The sequence below is a fragment of the Cherax quadricarinatus genome, chromosome 10 (genome assembly GCF_038502225.1).
Source record: "Cherax quadricarinatus isolate ZL_2023a chromosome 10, ASM3850222v1, whole genome shotgun sequence".
Classification (NCBI taxonomy): domain Eukaryota; kingdom Metazoa; phylum Arthropoda; class Malacostraca; order Decapoda; family Parastacidae; genus Cherax; species Cherax quadricarinatus.
This window is the reverse complement of record NC_091301.1, coordinates 28858717-28885834: the sequence shown is the minus strand read 5'-3', so window position 1 is coordinate 28885834 and position 27118 is coordinate 28858717. Positions and strand designations below refer to the sequence as shown.

The 27118-nt window shown below is 37.3% G+C and overlaps 1 protein-coding gene across 3 annotated transcripts in view; it reads left to right on the top strand.

The window, feature by feature from the left end:
• LOC128687800 (uncharacterized protein KIAA0513) overlaps nucleotides 1-27118 on the top strand; it is a 302660-nt gene that overhangs the window by 124956 nt on the left and 150586 nt on the right. For all 3 annotated transcript variants that reach the window (XR_011391818.1, XM_070083742.1, XM_070083741.1), the window contains one exon: nucleotides 25710-25811. Coding sequence is in view for 2 of the 3 variants with exons in the window: in XM_070083742.1 (XP_069939843.1) it covers nucleotides 25710-25811 (102 nt within the window). In the remaining variant the exon portion in view is untranslated. The remainder of the gene's footprint in view (nucleotides 1-25709; nucleotides 25812-27118) is intronic.

The window sequence follows — 27118 nt, the reverse complement described above, 5'->3', positions numbered from 1 at the left end:
CGATATTTACACTTCGGCGATTTCACCCACTTTATGCCTCATGTTTAGCCCATTCCATTGTTCCAGTGTACCAAACTCATAGCTATTATGCTAGTATTCCTTCTATTCTGTTAATTGAGTACAAGAAACTACCCATTTACCTATTTCAAGTACTCAATAAAGTGGTCAGAACTTTGTAATTTTGCCAATTTCACTAATTTCAAGAAATACCAATTTCAAAATAGGGTCCAGAATAAACAATGCAAACATTCTTGGCACTAAAATAACATTTTCTCTGTTCATTAGTCATGTCTCCCGGCCCCTCTTATATTAGGCTTGCTTTCCATTTTGAATTTTTATTCACACAACTACTAAATGCCTCAAATGATGTAGTTAAAGTTTTGGCAGTAAAGATTGAGAACTAAAACCTGGTCATTGTTGTTGTATACAAGCCTCTAGATGCAACTTCCCAAGAATAAGTCCCGAGGGAACCTTCACCAAATTCAACTTCAATAACAAACTCTGTGGCACTCAAGGTATGCTCAAGATAGGTCCAACACAGATGACAGCAAGGAAATGAGTGAGCTACTCAAGTCACAGTATGACTCAGTTTTTAGCGAGCCACTAACCAGAATGAGAGTTGAAGACCTAAATGAATTTTTTATGAGTGAGACACAGACCTATCTGATATTATCCTGACGTCAGATGACTTCAAAAAGGTGATAAATACACTCTGCCCCAGGCCCAGACTAATGGAACTCTGTATTCATCAGGAACTGCAGGAAACCCCTATCATGTGCTCTTAACATCCTATGGAGAAGGTGCATGGACACAGGTGTCGTCCCACAGCTGCTAAAAACAACAGACATAGCCCCACTCCACATGGGGCAGTAAAGCAGCAAAGAACTACAGACCAATAGCACTAACATCCAATATCAAAAAATCTTTGAAAGGGGTTCTAAGAAGCAAGATCACCACTCATCTAGATACCCATCAGTTACACAACCCAGGGCAACATGGGTTTAGAGCAGGTTGTTCCTGCCTGTCCCAACTACTGGACCACTATGACAAGGTCCTGGATGCTCTAGAAGACAAACAAAATGCAGATGTAGTATACACTGACTTTGCAGAAGCCTTTGACAAAAGTGACCATGGTGTAATAGAGCACAAAAGGCATGATAAAGGAATAACAGGAAAAGTTAGTAGATGGATCTATAATTTCCTAACAAATAGAACACAAAGAGCAGTAGTAAACTGAGTAAAGTCTGAGGCAGCTACTGTGAAAAGCTCTGTTTCACAAGGCACAGTACTTGCTCCCATTCTGTTTCTCATCCTCATATCTGACATAGACAGGGATGTAAGCTACAGCATGGTGTCTTCCTTTGCAGATGACACCTGAATTTGCATGACAGTGACCTCCATTGAAGACACTGCAAAACTCCAGGTGGACATCATCCAAATCTTTAAATAGGCTGGAGAAAACAATGGAATACAATACAGTTTTATTTCTTTGCTACGGTTACAATGTGTTTATATTTCATAATTTGATTGGAACAAAAAAGCCACTATCATGCGGACTTAACTTAATACTTATAGACTACTTAAGTCTAGACAGGTGAAGAGTGGTAAAATACAAATACAGTGGACCCTTGGTTACTCGCCGTTCCGAATATTGGCCAGTTCGGTTTTTGCCTGCTTTTTTGGCCAAAATTCTATCCCAGTTATTGGCTGTTATTTCGGAGATCAGCCATATTGGACGTGTCCATCCGCCGCTCCACCCTGTTCACGAGTCAGTCTGGCTGTGTCTCTGGGTGAGTGAGGAAGCCTCTGCTTATTCATCCAAACATTTTGCTATAATCCATTGTTTTTGTGGTTATTGATTGAGTGCAACTGCGAAATAGGCCACCATGGGCCCAAAGAAAGTTCTGACAAATGTGCGGCCAAAGCATTTGTTGATGAATTCAAGGGGTACGTAGAGGCTAGAGGATTCCTCCCCCAACAGTTGTTCAAGTGTGACGAAACAAGTCACTTTTGGAAGAAAATGCCAAAGAGGACCTACATCATGCAGGAGGAAAAGGCATTGCCAGGACACAAGCCCATGAAAGACAGACTTACTCTTTTGTTCTGTGGCAATGCTAGTGGGGATTTCAAAGTGAAGCCTTTACTGGTGTATCACTCTGAAAATCCCAGAGTGTTCAAGAAAACAGTGTCGTCAAGAGTAAGTTGTATGTGTTGTGGAAAACTAATAATAAGGCATGAGTCACAAGGCACATTTTCATTGACTGGGTACATGAAGTGTTTGGCTCGAGGGTGAAAAAATACCTCCAGGAAAATAAATTGCCACTGGAGTGTCTCCTGGTACTGGACAATGCTTCTTCTCATCCTCCAAGCTTGGTAGACCAATTGTCGACAAAATCGCCGATTCGTAAATATTGCTGACACATCAAAATTCGCGAGAGCATAATTTCGTCAATTTTCCATCAAATTTCGTACTTTTTGTTTTATTACCTTCACAAAAAGATTCTCTACCATTTCATAAGAAAAAATAAAAAAAATTTTTTTTGAAAATTCTTGGACACTGGGGCACCACTTCAGATTTGGGCCTTGGACCCTGAAGGGGTTAAACTGTCCAAACGTAGATCTACGTTCACATGCATAACACTCTTACCTTTATCTTCTCCATTTGAAAGCATGTAAAAAAAATGTAGATCTATGTTCAGAGCGTTACACACATCAACGTAGATCTACGTTTGGACAGTTTAAGGGTTAATGTGAGGTAGTACAATTTATGATACAAACATACAATTTTAACCCTTTCAGGGTCCAGACCTAAAATCTGAGACTTGTCTGCAGGGTCCAAGAATTAAAAAAAAAAATTGTTATTTTTCTTATAAAATGGTAGAGAATCTTTTTCTGAAGGTAATAAAACAAAAAGTATGAAATTTGATGGAAAAGTGATGAAATTATGCTCATGAATTTTGATGTGTTAGCGATATTTGCACATCGGCGATTTTGCCGATAGTAGTATTACTTCTATTTTATCGATTGAGCACAAGAAATCACCAAGTCAACTGTTTAAACTACCCAATAAAGTGATCAGAAATTGGTAATTTGGCCAATTTAACACAAAGTTCAGAATATTCCAATTTCAAAATAGGGTCCAGAATAAACAATGCAGGCATTCCTGGCACTAAACTAACATTTCCTCTGTTCATTAGTAACATTTTCAGGTTTTACAAATGAATTCCATTTTGATTTTTTATTCACATAATGAATTTTTATTCAAACCAAAAAATGAAAGATTTACTGTTATGCAATACTGTAATAATTGTATAAATAATATCAACACATTTGCTAAAGTATATTAGAACCACCAGCTGAGTCATATTAGACGCGTGACATCATTTGTTTACTCTTGAACATCGGCAAAAATTAACATTTCGGCTACTTTGAGCTCAGTTTCAAGCTATTTTCGGTACTAAAAGCAATCAAAATAATCATCTCTATTTCTATTACATATCTTCCATTGCATCAAAAGAGACCAAGAAATCGCAAATACAACTATGAAAAACATGAAAAAACACCGCGAAATTGCTGTTTTAGCCCTTTGACTGTCACAACCCCCAATCCTGAGGTCTCTCCTGGTGTTGCAAAAATTAAAAAAAAAAATTATTTTTTTCTTATGAAATGGTAGAGAATCTTTTCCTGATGGTAATGACACCAAAAGTATGAAATTTGATGGAAAACTTACGGAATTACGTTCTCGCGAAGTTAGCGACCTCGGCGATATTTATGAATCGGCAATTTCGCCCACTTTGAGCGCTATTTTCGGCTAATTCTGTTATTCCAATTGACCAAACTCATAGCTATTTCATTAGAACTCCATTTTTTCTATCGATTGAGTACAAGAAACTGCCCATTTACCAATTTCAACTACCCAATAACATGGTCAGAATTTTGCAATTTGGCCAATTTCATGAAAATTAAAAAATATGACTTTTTCAAAGTAGGGTCCAGAATGAACAATGCAGACATTCCTTGCTCAAAAATAACATTTTCTTTGTTCATCAGTCATGTCTTCAGGCCCCTCTGATATTACTCTTGCTTTCTATTTTGAATTTTTGGAAGATTTACTGTTATGCAGACTACTGCAATATTGTAATAATTGTATAAATAATGTCAACCCATTCATAACTGCATATTAGAATAGCTAGTTGGACTTTTATTGGAAAATGACATCACTTGTTCACTTTTGAACATCGGCAAAAATCAAGCATTTCCCTTGGTTCGAGCTCCATTTCCAGGTTCTTTTTATAGTAAAACCAATCAAAATCACCTCTAATTCTATAATATGTTTTCCATTCTATCAAATGAGACCAAGAAAATGAGAATACAACCATAAATACTTTACGAAAATGGACCACAAAGTCGGCATTTTAATTAAAAAAAAAACGGTCGGAGTTTTTTTTTCTCATTATGCATTGCTTACTGCAGGATTTTTTTATATGGTGCACACTGACCACACAGACCCATTCTCTCATATGTGGGCCTATCAGCTTTCTCCTGTTTGATTTGAAGCTGCTAGAATTTATGAGTACAGGTCCACCATCACAAATCCGGCAATCAGTTATTTGGTTCCTTCAGTTATTCGGCACTAATTTTGGCTAGCATAATTCCAAATTTCCAGGGTTGCCACACAAACCTGCTGGTACTGTTTGGTGGTGCTACTTGCTGCATAAGTCACTCCAATTTCTTTTTCTCCATTTATTGTTATAACCTACTTACTTTTAGCCCTAGCCACGGTTCCAATGAATAAAAGAAATGCTTCTCATTACATAAAGCACCGACGCAGTACATTATCCATTAAAGATAAGGTGGCTTTGAAGCCACTGTGGTTGCCATGAGCTCAGTCTCACAATGCAGGAGAATATGCTTTATTATTACGATAATATCAACACTACAGCTTATTTACCTATCAGAATTGATCTAATATGACATAATAAACAATATAAATAACATAAAACATGTTAAATACTCCAGAATAAATAATATTTGGCATAACACCGAGCAGTTTGACGGAGGTATGAAGAGGATATGGTATACAAATACCATTCTCCTATCCCTGTCTTGGAGGCTTATACAGTAGGGCCCCACTTATACGGCAGGTTAGGTTCCAGGCTACCGCCGTAAGGTGGAAATCGCCGTAAAGTGGAACACCCTTTTTTTCCACTTATAAATTCATACAAATACTAGATAACAAGTTTACACTAACATATACAGTGGACCCCCGGTTAACGATATTTTTTCACTCCATAAGTATGTTCAGGTGCCAGTACTGACCGAATTTATTCCCATAAGGAATATTGTGAAGTACATTATTCCTTTCAGACCCCCAAACATACACGTACAAACGCACTTACATAAATACACTTACATAATTGGTCGCATTTGGAGGTAATCGTTATGCGGGGGTCCACTGTATTAGGTTAGCAATAGAACTAGGCATCAAAAAACAATAAAAAAGTACAATACACACATAGTGCACTCATTACTTACCTTAAAATATTTATAGTCTTAATCTAGGGTGAGATAAGTAGTATTTATTGTAAGAAATCAAGTGTGGTATGTATGGTAGTCAGCCAGGCTACCATACCAGGCCACCCCACCTACACATAATATTCTATTACATTTAAGCATCCCAGAGCAATAAAATGCATGTACAGTTTACTCATTACTTTAAAATATTTGTAGTCTTAATCTAGGGTGAGATGAGTAATATTTATTGTAAAAAATCAAGTGTGGCATGTATGGTAGTCAGCCGAGCTACCATACCAGGCCAACCCACTCACACATATATTCTATGATATTTAAGCATCCCAGAGCAATAAAATGTATATACAGTTCACTCATTACTTACCTTAAAATATTTGTAGTCTTAATGTAGGGTCAGGAGTAAGTAAATGAGCTAAAACGAATAAATGAGAGAGAGAAAGAATGAGTGGATGAGAGAGGACAGGCGCAGAGTTATGTAAACAAACCAGGCGAAGGTAAGTTTTGTAAACAAACAGTGTACACGTCTGGTTTGTGTACAAGTTACATTGTGTACAGCTTGTCTCTACATTGATACGGTAGATTAAATAAAGAAGAACACTCCCATTCTCATGGAGCATCATTTTGAGAAGAAATGATGCTCTGAGTGAAGGCAATGGAAATAAGTCACTCTGACTTTTTTGGGTTATCCTGGGTTCTCTACACATATGTTGTTATGTATGATAATCTATGTAACTGTATTTGTGTATACCTGAATAAACTTACATACATACGAAAGGAATAATTTTCTACAGTTACCCCCAGTAACACATTTTCTCTTATGTTAGATTAGAGAAAATGTTATTCTTGCCGTCACTTGTACAAGTATCTGGCTACCACATCTCATATTTATGTTTATTTATTCTATTGTGGGGTGTATTTATCATCTTTATATGTTATGTATCATGTTTATTATATAATTTTGAAAAAATTATCATGGATGGATTAATGAAAATGTGTATATTAACGTAATATACGATATTTAATGAGACTCGTTGATTATTATTATTATTATTATTATTATTATTATTATTATTATTATTATTATTATTATTATTATTTCTAATGTGGTGTCACTTGTGCAAGTCGTCTGCTACCACATCTCATATTTATGTTTATTTATTATACTGTGGGGTGTATTTATCATATTTATATGTTATGCATCGTGTTTATTATATAATTTTGAAAAAATATCATAGATGGATTAATGAAAATGTGTATATTAACGTAATATACGACATTTAAATGAGACTTGGTGATTATATTATTATCATTACTAATATGACGTCTGGAGACATAAAACACTCTTGCTGATTTTAATGTGTACCTGCATGCCAGCACAGTATGTAAGTTTATTTAAGTACAGGTATACATAAGTATAATTATCAGAGTATATATAAAATATGAAATAACTTTTAAAAACACTTAAAGTCTTGGAGTTTCCAGACATAATGGAGAGATTTAGTGCTTACGGATCTCACAGAGAATGTAAACGAAGCGGGTGGGGCGCGGTGACCGTGTTAGAAAGTCAGGTGGGGGAGCCGTATAGCGAGTTTTGGTCATAATTTAAAATGACCGTATTAGCAGAAAGCCGTAAGGCGAAACGCCGTAAAGCAGGGCCCTGCTGTATTAGAGAAAATGGAGTGTAGCACAGGGCTAGTGATATACACTCATACTGCACCATAAACCTGAAACAAAAAAGTTATTTTCTCTATATAGATTATCACACATAGCAGCATGTGTGTAGAGAACCTAGGATAACCCAAAAAAGTCAATGTGGCTTATTTCTAGTACCTGGCTTGGGTTAGCCATATATGATTTTTGGTAAATATTTGATTCCCAGCCAGGGTAGAAACATTAGGCGTGTTTCTTTACACCTGTTGTCTATGTTTACCCATCAGTAAATGGGTACCTGGGTGTTAGCCGACTAGTGTGGGTGTTATCCTGGGACACTGACCTAATTTTCTTGAAATACTCTGCATAACAAGCGGCTTTCTTTATAGTAGTATGTCACTGATGTCAGCTAGGCCTGTATACCTTGTACATGTACGTGTAGTAAATAAAGATATTATTATTATTATTATTTTCTCAGTTGTTTGTTGGGTTATCTTACTGAAATTTGGGTAATGTATGATGGAAAGATACTTCTTAACGTACACCAAAAATGAAAGAAATCAGACCACAAATAGCGGAGTTCACTTCTCAGCCATTAGCGACCGCTTAGCGGTATATTTTTGTATGGTTTTTATGGTTATATTCTCGTGTGAGCAAAGTAACATTTATGAAGGGGTTCAGGGAAACCGGCAGGCCGGACTTGAGTCCTGGAGATGGGAAGTACAGTGCCTGCACTCTGAAGGAGGGGTGTTAATGTTGCAGTTTAAAAACTGTAGTGTAAAGCACCCTTCTGGCAAGACAGTGATGGAGTGAATGATGGTGAAAGTTTTTATTTTTCGGGCCACCCTGCCTTGGTGGGAATCGGCCAGTGTGATAATAAAAAAAAATAATTCTCATTTTTTTGGTCTCATTTGATAGAAAGAAAGATACGTATGTTACAGAAATAGATATGATTTTGATTGGTTTCATGATGAAAAGTACCTTGAAATTGCACTCACACTAGCAAAAATGTTCAATTCTTTAGCGAAGCTCAAGAGTAAACAAATGACGTCACTGTCCAATACCTGTCTGCCTGCCAGTCCAAATTCCAATATGGCATCAAGAATGGGTTATGCAGTAGTCTGCATAACAGTAAATCTTCTATTTTTTTGTGAATAAAAATTCCAAATGGTAAGCAAGAGTAATGTAATAGGGGCCTGTAGCGATGACTAATGAACAGAGAAAATGTTATTTTAGTGCCAGGGAGGTCTGCATTGTTTATTCTGGATCCTATTTTGAAATTGGCATCTGTTAAAATTTGTGTGAAATCGGCCAAATTGCCAATTTCTGACCACTTTATTGGGTAGTTGAAATAAGTGAATGGGCAGTTTCTTGTACTCAATTGACAGACTAGAAGTAAATACAGTGGACCCCCGGTTTGCAATATTAATCTGTTCCCGAGAGCTCATTGTAAACCAAAATTATCGGAAAGCGAATCAATTTTCCCCATAAGAAATAATGGAAATTAAATTAATCCGTGCAAGACACCCAAAAGTATGAAAAAAAAACTTTTACCACATGAAATATTAAGTTTAATGTAATAGAATAATTACAATAACAACAATAACAATAGAATAATATGTAACAAAAGAATAATTGACACTTACCTTTAATGAAGATCTGGTGATGATTGATGGGATGGGACGAGGGGAGAGTGTGGATGGTGTTAGTGTTTAGAAGGGGAATCCCCCTCCATTAGGACCTGAGGTAGCAAGTCCTTTTCCGGGGTTACTTCCCTTCTTCTTTTAATGTCACTAGGACCAGGTTGAGAGTCACTGGACTTGTGTTGCACAACACATCTGTCCATAGAAGCCTGTACCTCTCATTCCTTTATGACTTTCCTAAAGTGGTTCACAACAGTGTCATTGCACAAGTTGCCAACACGGCTTGCAGTAGCTGTCTGAGGGTGATTTTCATCAAAAAAGCTTTGCACTTTAAGCTACATTGCACACATTTCCTTTATCTTTGAAGTAGACAACTTCTTCAATTTCTCTATCCCCTCCTCTGGGGCAGTTTCCTCAGGTGTGGCCTCTTGCTGTTGAAAATGATCTAGCAGCTCATCAGTGGTTAGTTCGTCATTGTCCTCCTCCATCAACTCTTCCACATCCTCCCAACTAACCTCCAACCCCAAGGACTTCCCCAATGCCACAATGGATTCCTCAACTGGCATAGGGTTCTCAGGGTTAGCCTCAAACCCTTCGAAATCCCTTTTGTCTACACATTCTGGCCACAGTTTTTTCCAGGCAGAGTTCAAGGTCCTCTTAGTCACTCCCTCCCAAGCCTTACCTATAAGGTTTACACAATTGAGGATATTAAAGTGATCCTTCCAAAACTTCTTTAGAGTCAATAGAGTATCTGTGGTCACTTCAAGGCACCTTTCAAACATAGCTTTTGTGTACAGTTTCTTGAAGTTGGAAATGACCTGCTGGTCCATGGGCTGCAGGAGAGGAGTGGTATTAGGAGGCAAAATCTTGACCTTAATGAAACTCATGTCCCCAGAAAGTCTCTCTGCCAAGTCTGTAGGATGACCAGGGGCATTGTCTAATACCAGGAGGCACTTAAGGTCTAATTTCTTTTCAATTAGGTAATTTTTCACATTGGGGGCAAATGCATGGTGTAACCAGTCACAGAAAAAGTCCCTAGTGACCCATGCCTTACTGTTTGCCTTCCACAGCACACACAAATTAGACTTGAGGATATTCTTTTGCCTGAATGCTCTGGGAGTTTCTGAGTGATACACCAATAAAGGCTTCACTTTGCAATCACCAGTAGCATTGGCACACATCAGAAGAGTAAGCCTGTCTTTCATAGGCTTATGTCCTGGGAGTGCCATTTCCTCCTGAGTAATGTAGGTCCTGCTTGGCACTTTGTTCCAAAACAGGCCTGTTTTGTCACAATTAAACACTTGTTCAGGTTTCAATCCTTCAGCCTCTATGTACTCCTTGAGTTCCTGCACATATTTTTCAGCCGCTTTGTGGTCTGAACTGGAAGCCTCACCATGCCTAATCACACTATGTATGCCACTACGATTCTTAAATCTTTCAAACCAACCTTTGCTGGCCTTAACCCTTTGACTGTCGCGGCCGTATATACATATATGTCTTACGAGGTACCGTGTTTGACGTATATATACTCATAAATTCTAGCGGCTTCAAATCAAGCAGGAGAAAGCTGGTAGGCCCACATGTGAGAGAATGGGTCTGTGTGGTCAGTGTGCACCATATAAAAAAAATCCTGGAGCACGCAGTGCATAATGAGAAAAAAAAACTCCGACCGTTTTTTTTAATTAAAATGCTGATTTTGTGGTCTATTTTCGTATAGTATTTATGGTTGTATTCTCGTTTTCTTGGTTTCATTTGATAGAATGGAAAACATATTATAGAAATAGAGGTGATTTTGATTGATTTTACTATAAAAAGAACCTAGAAATGGAGCTCAAAGTAGGGGAAATGTTTGATTTTTGCCAATGTTCAAGAGTAAACAAATGATGCCATTGTCCAATAAATGTCCAACTAGCCATTCTGATGTGCAGTCATGAATGGGTTGATGTTATTTATACAATTATTACAGTATTGCAGTAGTCTGCATAATAGTAAGTCTTCTATTTTTTTTGTTTGAATAAAAATTCAAAATAGAAAGCAAGAGTAATATCAGAGGGGCCTGGAGACATGACTGAACAACAAAGAAAATGTTATTTTAGAGCCAGGAATGTCTGCATTGTTCATTCTGGACCTTATTTTGAAATAGTAATATTTTTTAGTTTTCGTGAAATTGGCCAAATTGCAAATTTCTGACCACATTATTAGGTAGTTGAAATCGGTAAATGGGCAGTTTCTTGTACTCAATCGATAGAAAAAATGGAGTTCTAAAGAAATAGCTATGAGTTTGGGCGACTGGAACAATGGAATTAGCCGAAAATAGGGTTCAAAGTGGGCGAAATCGCCGATTTGTAAACAGCGCCGAGGTCGCTAACTTCGCGAGAGCATAATTCCGTCAGTTTTCCATCAAATTTCGTTTTTTTGGTGTCATTACAATCGGGAAAAGATACTCTATGATTTCATAAGAAAAAATAATTTTTTTTTTTAAATTTTGCGACACCAGGAGACACCTCAGGATTGGGGGTTGCGACAGTCAAAGGGTTAAATTCACTCACATCACCACTAGTTGCAGGCAATTTTTTTACCAAATCGTCATGCAACTGCCTAGCTTTTTCACAAATGATCGCTTGAGAGATGCTATCTCCTGCTATCTGTTTTTCATTTATCCACACCAATAACAGTCTCTCAACATTTTCTAATACTTGTGGTCGCTGTTTTGTAATCACAGTTGCACCTTTTGCAAGAACAGCTCCCTTGATTGCCATTTTCCTGCTCACTGTAGTAGAGATGGTTGATTGGGGTTTACTATACAACCTGGCCAGCTCCGACACACGCACTCCACTTTCGTACTTTGCAATTATCTCTTTCTTCATTTCAATAGTCATTAGCACCCTTGGTCTCAATGGGTTGGCACTAGGAGCTTTCTTGGGGCCCATGGTGACTTATTTTGCAGAAATAGGCACCAAAAACAGTGATAATATGGATAATATGGAATGTACCGAATATATCCTTAGATGCGCGCACACTGGCTGACTTGTAAACACTGGCACACACGGGGCAGTTCAGGCCACACGTGGACACGTCTATCGTACAAACCACATCGCATACCGGGTTTTGTAATGGGAACCGAGGCAAATTTTCTGCGATATAATGCATCGGTTACCGGATTTATCGGATACCGATAGCATCGCGACCCGGGGGTCCACTGTAAGTTTATTCAGGTATACACAAATACAGTTACATAGATTATCATACATAGCAGTGTATGTATAGAGAACCTAGGATAACCCAAAAAGGTCAAAGTGACTTATTTCCAGTACCTGGCTTGGGCTTGCCATATATAATTTTTGGTAAATATATTTTTTTCTCGGTTGTTTGTTGGGCTATCTCATTGAAACTTGGGCAATGTATGATGGAAAGATGCTTCTTAACGTACAACAAAAATAAAAAAGACGAACGATAAATAAGGGAGTTAACTTCTCAGCCATTAGCCGCCTCTTTGCAGTATATTTTCGTATGGTTTTTATGGTTGTTTTCTCATTTTTTTTGGACTCATTTGATAGAATGGAAGATATATTACAGAAATAGACATAATTTTGATTGTTTTCATGAAATATTACAGAAATAGACATGATTTTGATTGTTTTCATGACGAAAAGCACCTTGAAATTGGGCTCAAAGTAGCGGAAATGTTCGATTTTTGCCTATGTTCAATGAACTTTGTGTAAGTCAAGTTGGTTAATTTTATTAAGTGCATTCTAGCCTAACCACTCTGTAATCTGGCAAACTCAGTAATCCAGCACACTACAGGTCCCAGTGAACGTAGATCTATGTTTGGACAGTTAAGGGGTTAAGGATCAGGGGTCTTGACCCTGAAAGGGTTAATGTTCTGCATACAGTGGAACCTCAGCTTACGAACTTAATCCATTCTGTGATCTAGTTCATATCCTGATTTGTTTGTATGCTGAGTCAATTTTCCTCATTTAAATTAATTGAAATGCAATTACAGTGGAACCCCGAGTTTCAAACTTAATCTGATCCAGGAGCTAGTACTAAAGTCGAAACGTTCGAAACTCGAAGCAATATTTCCCATAAGAAATAATGTAAAAACAAGTTATCCATTCCAGAAACCCAAAAATATTCACGAAAAAATACATTTTATAGAGATTAATTATAGTTTTACATACACAACAAACATACATAGTACAATTAGTAATGGATAAATAAACATTTAAATAAACATATAAAATGACATTTTTACTTACCTTTATGGAAGATTGTTGATTGCATCTGGAAGATAGAGAGGAGTGAGGGAGCACTTATTGTTTGGAATGGGAATCCCTTTCCATAAAGACTCTAGGTAACAAGTCCTTTTCTGGGGTTACTTCCCTACTTTGTCTTTTAACCCTTAAATTGTCCAAACATAGATCTACGTTGATGTGTGTAGCGTCCAGTTTTAAATGTTTTCTTATGTAAGAAAAAATGTAGGTCTACGATCGGAGTGCTAAGCATGTTAATGTAGATCTACACTTGGACAGTTTAAAGGTTAATGCCACTAGGACCAGCTTGAGAGTCACTGGATCCTTGTCTCACAAAATAACTGTCCACAGTCCTCTGTTTCTGGCTCCTCTTTAAGATGTCCCTGAAGTGGGATATGGTTCTGTCACTGAACTTGTTGCTGAGCTTGCTCAGAGTGGTACTTCTCTGCTAACCTTTGCACATCATTCCACTTTGCACAAATCTCCTTAATCTGTGAAGAAGGCACCTCCTCCCCTCCCCCCCCCCCTTTCCTCCTCTGAAGCAAGTTCCTGAGCTGTGGTCTGATGCTGTTTCAAATAAGCTCTTCCAGCTCTTCAGGAGTTAGCTCTTCCCTGTGGTCCTCCACCAACTCTTCCACATCCTCACCACTCACCTCCAACCCCAGGGAGTTCCCCAATGTCACAATACCTTCCACAACAGGCAAAGGGTCAGCAGAGTCAGGGTCAACATCAAACCCTTCAAAATCCCTGTGTTGGACACAATCTGGCCACAATTTTCTCCAAGCAGAATTCAAAGTCCTGGAAGTCACTCCCTCCCAAGCCTTACCTGTAAGGCTTATGCAGTCATAGATACTGAAGTGATTCCTCCAGGCCTCTCGTAGGGTCAACTGAGTATCTGAGGTCACTTCAAACACTGCTTTTGTGTAGAGTTTTTTGAAGTTAGAAATGACCTGCTGGTCTATGGGCTGGAGGAGAGCAGTGGTGTTAGGAGGCAAGAACTTTACTGACAGTAGACAGTAGGTTTGGAGGATGTGCAGGAGCATTGTCCAGTAAGAGGAGGCACTTGAGTGGGAATTTATTTTCCAGGAGGTATTTTTTCACAGGGGCCAAATTCTTCATGAACCCACTCTTTGAAAATTTGCCTTGTGACCCATGCCCTATTATTAGCTTTCCACAACACACACAATCTGTTTTTGATGACATTGTTTTTCTTGAACACACTGGGATTTTCTGAGTGATACACCAGTAAAGACTTCACTTCAAAAACTACACTAGCATTAGCACAAAACATGAGAGTTAGCCTCTTTCATAGGCTTGTGTCCTGGCAGTGCCTTTTCCTCCTGCATTATGTAGGTCCTCTTTGGCATTTTCTTCCAAAACAGGCCTGTTTCGTGACAATTGAACAAATGTTTGGGTTCAAATTTTTCAGTCTTTACATACTCCTGAAATTCAGTTAGGAATTTTTCAGCTCCATGTTTGTTTGAACTGGCAGCCTCCCCATGCCTTACCACACTGTGTATGCCACTACTCTTCTTAAATATGTCAAACTAGCCTCTGCTGGCCTTAAAGTCACTAACAGCAGCACTCATTACAGGCCTTTTCTTCATGAGATCGTCATGCAATTGCCTTGCCTCTTCATAAATGATTATCTCCGAAACACTATCACCAGCTATCTCTTTATCCTTGATCCACACAATCAACAACTTCTCAACTTCTATGACTATTTGTGGTCTATTTTTGGTTAGCATATCAACACCTTTCGCAACATAAGCTTCCTTGATTTCTTTTCACCAGGATAGAAGCAATTGTTAATTTGTTTTGCCATATATCCTGGCAGGCTCCACAAGTCACACACTATTCTCATATTTTTGTATTATTTCCGTCTTCACGTCTGTGGTGTTTCTCACTTTCTTTACCACAGGGGTGCCACTAGCAAGTTTCTTTGGGCCCACGGTAGCTTATTTCACAGTCACACAAGCACCAAACACAATGAATTAATAGTGAAATGCTTGAATGAGCGTGCAGGTTACTGTTCACTCAAATATAAACAAAGTCAGACTGGCTCACAACACCTGCGCGGGGGATGCAGGCAGGTGGACAGGTCTGGTACGTGGTTCGAAACACGGGGCACGTTCAGTACTTTGGGACAAAATTGGTGCGAAAAAAGGAGTCGAAACTCGAAGCGTTCAGTAGTTGATGCATTCGAAACTCAGGTGTTACACTGTAATCTGTTCTAGCCTCTCAGGAGGCATGACAAAATAATGCTAATATCAACTCTACAGCTTATTTATCTTTCACAATTCATCTAATATGACATAATAAACAGTATTAACCCTTTGACTGTTGAGACCCCAAATCCTAAAGTGTGTCTCTGTTGCAAAATATTTGAAAAAAGAAAAATTATTTTTTATGAAATGATAGAGAATATTTTCCTGATGGTAATGACACCAAAAGTATGAAATTTGATGGAAAACTTACGGAATTATGCTCTTGCGAAGTTAGCAATCTTGGCAATATATATGCATCGGCAATTTCGCCCACTTTGAGCCCTATTTTTGGCTAGTTCCATTGTTCCAGTCGACCAAACTCATAGCTATTTCTTTAGAACTCCATTTGTTCTATTGATTGAGTAGAAGAACCCGCCCATTTACCGATTTCAAATACCCAATGAGATGGTCAGAAATTGGCAAATTGGCCAATTTCATGCAAAGTAAAGAAGATGCCAATTTCAAAATAGGGTCCAGAATAAACATTGCAAACATTCCTGGCACTAAAATAAAATTTTTTTCTGTTCATTACTCACGTCTCCAGGCCCCCTCTTATATTACTCTTGCTTTATATTTTGAATTTTTATTCTCACAAAAAATAGAAGATTTACTGTTATGCAGTCTACTGCATTATTGTAATAATTGTATACTTAATGTCAACCCATTCGTGATTGCATATTAGACTGGCCAGTTGGACAAGTATTGAATAGTTACGTTATTTGTTTACTTTTGAACATTGGCGACAGTCAAACATTTCTGCTACTTTGTGCTCAATTTCAAGGTACTTTACTTCATGAAACCAATCAAAATCATATCTAATTTCGTAATATATTTTCCATTCTATCAAATGAGACCAAAAAAACAAAAATACAGCCATAAAAACCGCGTGGAAATACATGACAAAGTCACTGTTTTACACCATAAATACTGTCACAGTTTTTTCTTATGCACTGGGTGCTGCCGGATTTTTTTTTTATGTAGTACACGCTTACCACACAGCCCTATTCTCTCATATGTAGGTTCAGATTTACTGGTCACAACTTATCTGAGTGAACTGAGCTCATGGCGACTGACAGTGACTTCAAAGCCACCTTATCTTTTGTGGACAATGTACGTATGGTGTAAATGCTTTACACAATGAGAAACATTTCTTTTATTCATTGGAACCATGGCTAGGGTTAAAAGTGAGCATGTTATAAGAATGGAGAAATATTGGAATGACTTATGCAGCAAGTAGCACCACCAAATAGTAGCAGCAGGTTTTTTGGCGACCCTGGAAATTTGAAATAATGCTAGCCAAAATTAGTACATACCAGATTACTGACGGAACCAGATTACTGATTGTCGGATTAATGATGGCCGACCTGTAGTTGAATGGACGGTTTCTTGTGCTCACTTGATAAAACTGAAAACATACTAGTGAAATAAAGAATTGGGTTGAATGGAGCAATGGAGTTGGCTTAACCCTTTTACTGTTGCAGGCCCCTTTCTGAAACTGTCATTTTATGCCGATAAATTTTTGGAAAAAAAAAAAAAAAAATTTTTTCTTATGAAATGATAGAGAATCTTTTCCCAATGGTAATGACACCAAAAGTACGAAATTTGGTCGAAAACACAGAATTATGCTCCTGCGAAGTTAGCAGTCTCAGCGACATATACACATCAGCGATTTCGCCGACTTTGGGCCCTGTTTTTGGCCAATTCCGTTGTTTCAGTTGACCAAACTCATAACTATTTCTTTAGAACTCCATTTTTTCTATCTGTTGAGTACAAGAAACCGCCCATTTACCGATTTGAACTACCCAATAAAGTGGTCAGAAATTGGCAATTTGGCCAATTTCATGCAAATTAAAAAAGATGTCAATTTCAAAATAGGGTCCAGAATAAACAAGGTAGACATTCTTGGCACTAAAATAACATATTCTCTGTTCATTAGTCACATCTCTAGGCCCCTCTTTTATTACTATTGCTTTCTATTTTTATTTTTTATGCATACAAAAAAATACATTATTGTAAAAATGGTATAAATAATATCAGTGCACTAGTGAAAGAATATTAGACTCCCCAATTGACGTGTATTGGACGTGCGGTGTGTTTTGCTTACTCCTGAACATTGGCAAAAATCAAACATTTCCGCTACTTTGAGCTCAATTTCAAGGTCGTTTTCATCGTGAAAGTAATCAAAATCATCTATATTTCTGTAAAAGGTTTTCCATTTTATCACCTGAGGCCATGAAAACGAGAACAGAATGATAAATGCTATACGAAAATACACCTCAAAGTCGGCGTTTTAATCCCCAAAAAATGGTCAGTTTTTTTTCTCTCATTATGCACTACGTGCTGCAGGATTTTTTTTATGTGGTGCACACTGACCACACAGACACATTCTCTCACATGTGGGCCTACCAGTTTTCTCCCGCTTGATTTGAAGCCGCCAGAATTTACGTGTGTAAATACATCAGAAACAGTGGTGTGTAAGACGTATATACAGTAGGGCCCCGCTTTACGGCATTTCACTTTACGGCGTTCTGCTAATACGGTCATTTCAAATTATAACCAAAACTGGCTTTCTATTACGGTCACCTCGCCCAGTCCAGTTTGTTTACATTCTCTGTGAGATCTATAAGCACTAAGTTTCTCCATGATGTCTGGAAACTCCAAAATTTCAAGTGTTTTTAAAGTTATTTCATATTTTATATATACATACTCTAATAATTATACTTATGTATACCTGTATACATAAATAAACTTGCATACTGTGCTGGCGTGAAGGTACACATTAAAATCAGTGTCTTATGTCTCGAGATGTCATATTAGTAATGATAATAATAATCACCGAGTCTCATTTAAATGTCGTATATTACGTTAATATACACAATTTCATTAATCCATCAACTAGCAACTAGCAACCAGGCCCGGTGGCCTGGTGGCTAAAGCTCCCGCTTCACACGTGGAGGGCCTGGGTTCGATTCCCGGCGGGTGGAAACATTTCGACATGTTTCCTTACACCTGTTGTCCTGTTCACCTAGCAGCAAATAGGTACCTGGGTGTTAGTCGACTGGTGTGGGTTGCATCCTGGGGGACAAGATTAAGGACCCCAATGGAAATAAGTTAGACAGTCCTCGATGACACACTGACTTTCTTGGGTTATCCTGGGTGGCTAACCCTCCGGGGTTAAAAATCCGAAGGAAATCTTATCTTATCTTATCTTAATGATATTTTTTTCAAAATTATATAATAAACACGATGCATAACATATAAATATGATAAATACACCCCAGAGTAGAATAAATAAACATAAATATGAGATGTGGTAGCCAGACGACTTGCACAAGTGACGCCATATTAGAAATAATAATAATAATAATAATCACCGAGTCTCATTAAATGTCATATATTTCGTTAATATACACATTTTCATTAATCCATCCAGGATATTTTTTGAAAATTATATAATAAACTCGATACATAACATATAAAGATGATAAATACACCCCACAATAGAATAAATAAACATAAATATGAGATGTGGTAGCCAGAAAACTTGTACAAGTAACAGCAAGAATAACATTTTCTCTAAGCCTACATTAGGAAAAAATGTATTACTGTGGGTAACTGTAGAAAATTGTTCCTTTCATATGTATGTATTCAGGTATACACAAATAGTTACATAGATTATCATACATAACAGCATATGTGTAGAGAACCTAGGATAACCCAAAAAAAGTCAGAGTGACTTGATTTCCATTGCCTTCACTCAGAGCGTCATTTCTTCTAAAAATGGTGTTACATGAGAATGGGAGTGTTCTTTATTTATTCTACCATATCAATGTAGAGACATCTTGTACACAATGTAACTTGTACACAAACCAGACGTGTACACTTTGTTTACAAAACTTACGTTCGCCTGGTTTGTTTACATAACTGCGCCTGTCCTCCCTCATGTACTCATTCTCTCTCTCTCTCTCTCTCTCTCTCTCTCTATCTCTCTCTCTCTCTCTATCTCTATCTCTCTATCTCTATCTCTCTATCTCTATCTCTATCTCTATCTCTATATCTCTATATCTCTATATCTCTCTCTCTATATCTCTATATCTCTATATCTCTATATCTCTATATCTCTCTCTCTCTATATCTCTCTCTCTCTATATCTCTCTCTCTCTCTCTCTCTCTCTCTCTCTCTCTCTCTCTCTCTCTCTATCTCTCTCTCTCTCTCTCTCTCTATCTCTCTCTCTCTCTCTCTCTCTCTCTCTCTCTCTCTCTCTCTCTCTCTCTCTCTATCTCTCTCTCTCTCTCTCTCTCTCTCTCTATCTCTCTCTCTCTATCTCTCTCTATCTCTCTCTCTCTATCTCTCTCTATCTCTCTCTATCTCTCTCTATCTCTCTCTATCTCTCTCTATCTCTCTCTATCTCTCTCTATCTCTCTCTATCTCTCTCTCTCTCTCTCTCTCTCTCTCTCTCTCTCTCTCTCTCTCTCTCTCTCTCTCTCTCTCTCTCTCTCTCTCTCTCTCTCTCTCTCTCTCTCTCTCTCTCTCTCTCTATCTCTCTCTCTCTCTATCTCTCTCTATCTCTCTCTCTCTCTCTCTCTCTCTCTCTCTCTCTCTCTCTCTCTCTCTCTCTCTCTCTCTCTCTCTCTCATTTATTCGTTTTATCTCGTTTGCTCACTCCTGACCCTACATTAAGACTACAAATATTTTAAGGTAAGTAATGAGTGAACTGTATATGCATTTTATCGCTTTGGGATGCTTAAATATCATAGAATGTTATGTGTGGGTGGAATGGCCTGGTATGGTAGCCCGGATGACTACCATACATACCACACTTGATTTCTTACAATAAATACTACTCATCTCACCCTAGACTAAGACTACAAATATTTTAACGTAAATAATGAGTAAACTGTACAGTTCACCTACCATCCGACTTACGACTGAGTTCGGTTCCGAGAAACCGGTCGTAAGTCAAAATGGTCGTAATTCGAACTTTACTACTGAATATCAACAAAACATTTTTGTAATGACTTTATTTTATTGTTTTATTTTGGTATTTCATGTTTTACTTTACTTTTTATGTTGTTAGTACTGTATTTTATACTCTAAGGTTTAGGATAAACACTGTGTACAACACAAATAGTTGTTTATTTCCCAGAAATTTGGCATTAAAAACACGGTTGTAAGTCGAGTGGTCGTAAGTCGAGCAGGTTGTAAGTCGGATGGTAGGTGTATATGCATTTTATCGCTCTGGGATGCTTAAATGTAATAGAATATTGTGTGTAGGTGGGGTGGCCTGGTATGGTAGCCCGGCTGACTACCATACATACCACACTTGATTTCTTACAATAAATACTACTTGTCTCACCCTAGATTAAGACTATAAATATTTTAAGGTAAGTAATGAGTGCACTATGTGTGTATTGTACTTTTTATTGTTTTTTGATGCCTAGTTCTATTGCTAACTTAATATATGTTAGTGTAAACTAGTTACCTAGTATTTGTATGCATTTATAAGAGGGAAAAAAGGGTGTTCCACTTTACGGCGATTTCCATTTTATGGTGGTAACCTGGAACCTAACCTGCCGTATAAGTGGGGCCCTACTGTAAACGACCGAAACAGTCAAATTCAATTCAATTCAATTCAATTTGAGTTTATTCTTTATAAGGGTTACAATGTGGGGTTTACAGGTTTTGGGTATTGTGTGGTTTACATGTTATAAAATATTAATTACAGAGGGGGCCACTAGGACGCCTAGCATGGCTAGGCATTTCGAGCAGACTTAGATTAATTCTTAACATTAAGTCCTTACAGATTATGGTATTAAGGCTAAGTGACTACATCATAATTTGTGAGTTTAGCAGTGTGAATGCTTTTGTTTTGGCACAATACAAAGTGTCTATATTGGAGTATCATAGGCAAGCTTATGACTAGTTAGGATTTATTATTTTAAGATTAAGATTAGTATTTCTGGGTTTATAGTCAGTGGGTGAGTGAGTGTAATTGTGAACCACCAGGTGGTTATCATGTAGTTAGTTGTCGGGGTGGACCAGGGAGATAAGATGTTTTCTAACTGTAGTTTTGAAAGTGATGAATGTGTCTGCAGTTCTAGAGTTTTCAGGCAGGGTGTTCCAGATTTTATGTCCTTTGAAATACATTGGAGTTTTGTAAAGGTTTAGTCGAACACGGGGAATGTCATAGAGATGTTTGTGTCTGGTGTTATGCCTGTGGATCCTGTCACGACTATCGAGAAAGCGTTTTAGGTCAAGGTTAATATTGGAATTTAAGGTCCTGTAGATATAGATTGCACAGTAGTAAGTGTGGATGTTCTGAACAGGGAGTAAGTTTAGATCTATGAAGAGTGGGGGGGTGTGTTGCCAGGGATGGGATTTAGTGATTATTCTTACTGCGGCTTTTTGTTGGATTATTATTGGCTTTAGGTGTGTTGCTGCAGTTGAACCCCAAGCACAGATAGCATAGGTGAGGTATGGATATATAAGTGAATGGTATAGTGTGAGAAGGGCAGTTTGCGGCACGTAGTATCGTATCTTGGAGAGGATCCCCTCTGTTTTGAATACTTCTTTTGTTATGTGTTGGATATGGGTGCTGAAATTTAGTTTGTTTTCGAGGTATAGGCCAAGGAATTTGCCCTCATTATGTTTGGCAATTAGAGTGTTGTCGATCTTAATTTTAAATTGTGCAACACCTGCTCTGCTACCAAACATAATATAGTAGGTTTTGCCAGTGTTAAGTGTAAGTTTATTGGCTGTCATCCAAATCGAAATTTTGAGCAGCTCCTCGTTAACAATGGTGTTGAGGGTGGCAAGATTAGGGTGGGAGATGACATAAGTCACGTCGTCAGCAAAGAGAATGGGTTTCAGGTATTGGGATATGTTTGGAAGATCATTGATGTAAATGAGGAAGAGCAGGGGTCCAAGGACACTTCCCTGTGGAACTCCAGTATCAAGTGGCCGTATTGATGAGGCTGTGTCTTTAATGGTGACATACTGATACCTATTAGAAAGGTAGGATTTAAAATATGCAAGCGCATGGCCTCTTATACCATAGTGGTCAAGTTTGTGGAGTAGGATGCTATGGTCTACTGTGTCAAACGGTTTTCTTAGGCCAATAAAAATTCCTAGCGGATATTCCTTATTTTCCAATGCTGTGTAAAGCAGGTCTAGCATTTTTATAATTGCATCATTAGTGCTTTTATTTTTCCTGAATCCAAATTGGCAGGGGTTGAGTATGTTTTGTGACTTTATAAATGAATATAGTCTCCTGTGCACGAGTTTCTCGAAGATTTTAGATAGCAATGGTAAGTTTGATATTGGCCTATAGTTGTTTACGTCTGTAGGGTCACCACCTTTATGTATTGGTGTAACCCTTGCTGTTTTGAGTAGTGTCGGGAAAGTGCTAGTTTCTAGTGACTTGTTAAAAAGTAATGTAATAGCATGCGAAAGGACATGGGCCGCTCGTTTGTACAATAATGGTGGGACATGAGACAGATTCCCCGAGTTATTTTTAAGATAAATGGGAAATTACCATCTAGGTAGTCCCTGGCACGGGCATTGGTACGTGGGATTTTACTGGCAAGATTAGATCCTGTGTTTGAGAAGAAGTCGTTTATCTTGTTAGCTGTATCAGTGGGATGCAGTGGTGTTTCATGAGGTTAAAATAGAGTTAAAATAGGACTCAAGTGAGCAAAATTGCTGGTGCATAAATTGCACCCAGATCTCTAACTTTGCTCCTATGTAGCTCCATAAGTTTTCCAGAAAATTTCATACTTTACGTGTTATTACCTTCAGAAAAAAATTCTACCATTTCAGAAGATATTTTTTTTTTCTTTTTTAAAAATCTGGACATAGATGAAAATTAATTTTTAGGGTCTAGACAGTGAAAGAGTTAAAACCAAATCATGAAATTGTTTTGCCATGATCTCGGCAATAATGGATAATTCTGTAAATAGAATTCTGTCTGGTACACAGTGTGTATGTATTGACAGTTTGAGCAAGAAATTTTGGGGGGAAAGTAGGACATAGTTGAGACAAGAAATACATGAATATTTTTTGCTGAATGGATTCTGGATAGAGAGGTTCCACTATACGTACATGTATGACATTTTTATTAAATCTCAACCTTCATGAATTACACCAAATTCAGGAGGTAGTTTTTGACAGTATTTTAGAAGTATTTGTCAGCCTGTACAATTGCTGTTGTGAACATTTCAATCACATATGATAACCATAGAAATAATGCATCACATAATATGAATCTACATTAATCAAATCTGCACAAAGTAAAGGAGACCTGTATTTACAGTTGCAAAAACAGAATTTGTAGGATAAAAGATTTGATGGTTGAAAATTCAGTGAGCAAATTTTGAATGAAATCCTACAGCTGGTAGTCAGTTTAAGAGTTATTTGTCAGGCTAAAAGTAAATGAGCTATTGCTGTTGTTCTCCACAATATCACAAAAATGATATTCCTACACTCCATGAAAAGCCAGATTTTTCCACAGGTTACACTTTCTGTGGAAAACTGAAGGTGGTAAATTCAGAGGCATTACTTCGTTTTGCATGAGATTGTTTTATAATACTGTATTTCACTTTTCTTTCAGTAAGGCTTTACTGCCATTCTAAAGAAAGAATATCTATACTGTATATTAGGCACTGAGAAGAAAAATGATGAACTCGCCAAATGTCATCTTTGTGAAAGTTGTGTGCAAAGCTTTGCAACATAAAACTAGTGAATTTGTCAAATGTCACTTTTGAGAAGTTCATCTACAAATATTAGCAACAGTAAGTAACCATACAATTTTTATCAAACTGGTCTTATTTTAAGAAGTGATAAACATTTTTGTATAGGAAACACAATATTTACTAACTATGCACTTTTTCCTCCTTGGAAGTTTGTTGGTTTCTTTGTCAGTGCCTTGTATTACTTATCAATTTTTCTTTTAGGGCTAAATTTTTCTGCAGGAATATTCACTTCTTTATATCAGTATGTACTGGATAATGAAAGTCTATGAGAAGAATGTGATATGCTCTGTAAGAATTTACTTTATGAAAGTAAAGTTTGGTTCTGATTACTGATTTTTGTTATGTAATGAACAGCTTGTGATGGTTGCTAGTTGTTAGTTCCTAGGCACAGGTCCCATGTGTGAGATGTGGATAGGTCAATGAGAGGAACTGGGCTAGTAGATAAATGCCCTATATTTTACTGCTCTGTAATATAAATAGCTGGAAGTATTGATGCCATGAAGAATATTGAGTGTGTGATGGAATCTAAAGGCATTGTATATAAAGATCTTGAGTTATTCTAAATCACTATCACATGAATGCATTATACAGTACCTATGTTAATTGTATATGCAATAATAAGAACAGTTCAGGCACTGTTGTTGATCATAATAATGCTTTGAGTAGAGCATTGTACAGTATATGAATGAAAAAGTTATGAACAAACCCACAACACATATTGTATAGTGTTAAATCTCTTGTATAGTGTTTCACTTAGAACACATACACAGAATTGCAAAAATGTTTAAAGGTGTGTGAGAAAATGAATTCTAGAACAGATGCATTAATTACATAGGAAGACTGAAGGCACTAGAAATGCCTTTACTGTTAGGCAGGACAGAAATTATTTTTGAAAATCTTTGTAAAAAAATCAGAATTAAGTAATATATGACAACTATTTGAAACTTGAAAAATATATAGGTGTGACAGACTGTTTGAAGAAGGCTGGGCATGCAAGGATAGCTTTACATCTGTGACTCGAATACTAGTTAGTTTTGTGCATGTAGAATGTTAGTGATTGAATACATGGTATTTATTCTGTGTATTAATATAAGTAGCATGACGTGTGGGTCATAGAGCGTTGTCAGGTGTAGAGCAAGTGGCAGAACATATTATTAGTGCACAGGTGTAGGAAGGAGATTGAGGCCAACACCTGTCACAGTCATACAGCTGCATCTACTCAGTTTCTCCTGTAAGTATAGCTAGCACACCAAGTTATTTATTTGTCTACAAGACTGTTTTTCATGTGACATGTGACATGTTTTCTATTGACATTCAGAGAAGAAGGTGCTGACAAAAGTGATTTTGAGATGGATTCTTCCAGGGAAGGTTTGGGTATGTATAGATACTATAGTTGATGATGTTTGAAATTTATTCTTAGGGGTATAATTTAATGTTTAATAGAATTATTGAGTATACTTGATCTTGTGGTAGGTTTTGATGGCATAAATACATTTTGGCAGTTATTACTGTGATGCATTTTTATGTACATATCATTTAAAAAATTGAACCGCGCATTTCTGGGAGAGGTAGTGCAAACTAAAAAAGCTATTTAATTGACTTTTACTTTTCAGATATCAGCAGTGGAACACCAAGTGATGGTGAAGGTTTAGGGCATTCAACAAGCCTAGACTCTACCGATTCTGATCCCCTCAAAAAACTGTGGATCAGATCAGGTTCGTTTCCTGTCTTATTTAGTATTCTTGCATTAATAGCTTCATTTTGAAAGTAATCTGAGTTATCACATAATGCATTTCACTCAACAAGTTATCCTTGCTTTGGTAAACATTAAGGAATGAACCTTGGATAGTTGTTTGTGAATATGGTTTACTATTCATGTTATCAGCATGAAGCACAATACTTACCAAAGGAAAAAATTGGTTTGAAGCATTAGGATTAATTTTGTGGGAAATTATCATGCATATCATGTTAATTCTACACCCATTTTAATTCTTAGGTTTCAGTACTAAGACTTCAGTAGACCAGGTTATTTGAATTTTTTATTCTTAGAAACAAAGTATTACATGTTCTTGGCCCTGAGTTGCCTTTTTTTCCTAAGTACATCTCCTGAAGTTATGCTTCAGCTTATGATGGAGGGAGAAATTTTTAAGCTAAATTAAAATAAATATCTAAAGTATTATTTAATATATGACTGTGCAAAAAGAAACTTGGTTTTGCTTTATAGTATTTCCAAATTGTGCTTAATGTGTGTTGTTGTATTTTATTCTTTTGATTTGTTCTTGTTAAGGTTTATTTATTGAGTTATTTTACCTCTGTTTTATGTTTTTAATTATGAGTTACTTAACCCTTAAACTGTCCACACGTAGATCTACGTGCACGTGCGCAGTGCTCCGAACGTAGATTACGTTTTTTTACAAGCTTTCAAGTGGAGAAAATATTGGCTGGAGCGCTATGCACGTAAACGTAGATCTACGTTTGGACAGTTTAAGGGTTAATACATATATTAACTTAAATCTGGGGTGGAAGGTAGGAAAAGCAGGGGTTTGAGCATCCAGCAGGCTTGTGTAAATATATTAGATAGGAGTGAATGGAGACAAGTGGTTTTTAATGGATGTGCTGTTGGAGTGTGAGCAGGGGTAACTTTTTTAATGGTATTTGGAGAAACTAGTTAGCTGGACTTGAGTTTTGGAGGTGGGAAGGGCAGTATCCCGCAGTCTGAAGGAGGCGTGGGGATGTTCCAGTTGGAGTGTAATCTGACTGTGATGTTACCACAGTTCTGGAAAGGCAGTGATTGAAAGAATAATGGTGAATGTGTTTCATTCTTTAGGTCACCCTACCTTGGTGGTAGACGGTCATCAAGTTAAAATTTTTTAAAAACTCTAACCCTTAAACTGTGTCCAACATGCTAGCATACAAGTGACGATCATATGCCCAACATACTTAAACACACAGTTTTTCATGTCTTCAAATACACCATTTGCCAATATTTTTGGCCTCAGCTCATCTGTTTGGGTTTCTTACA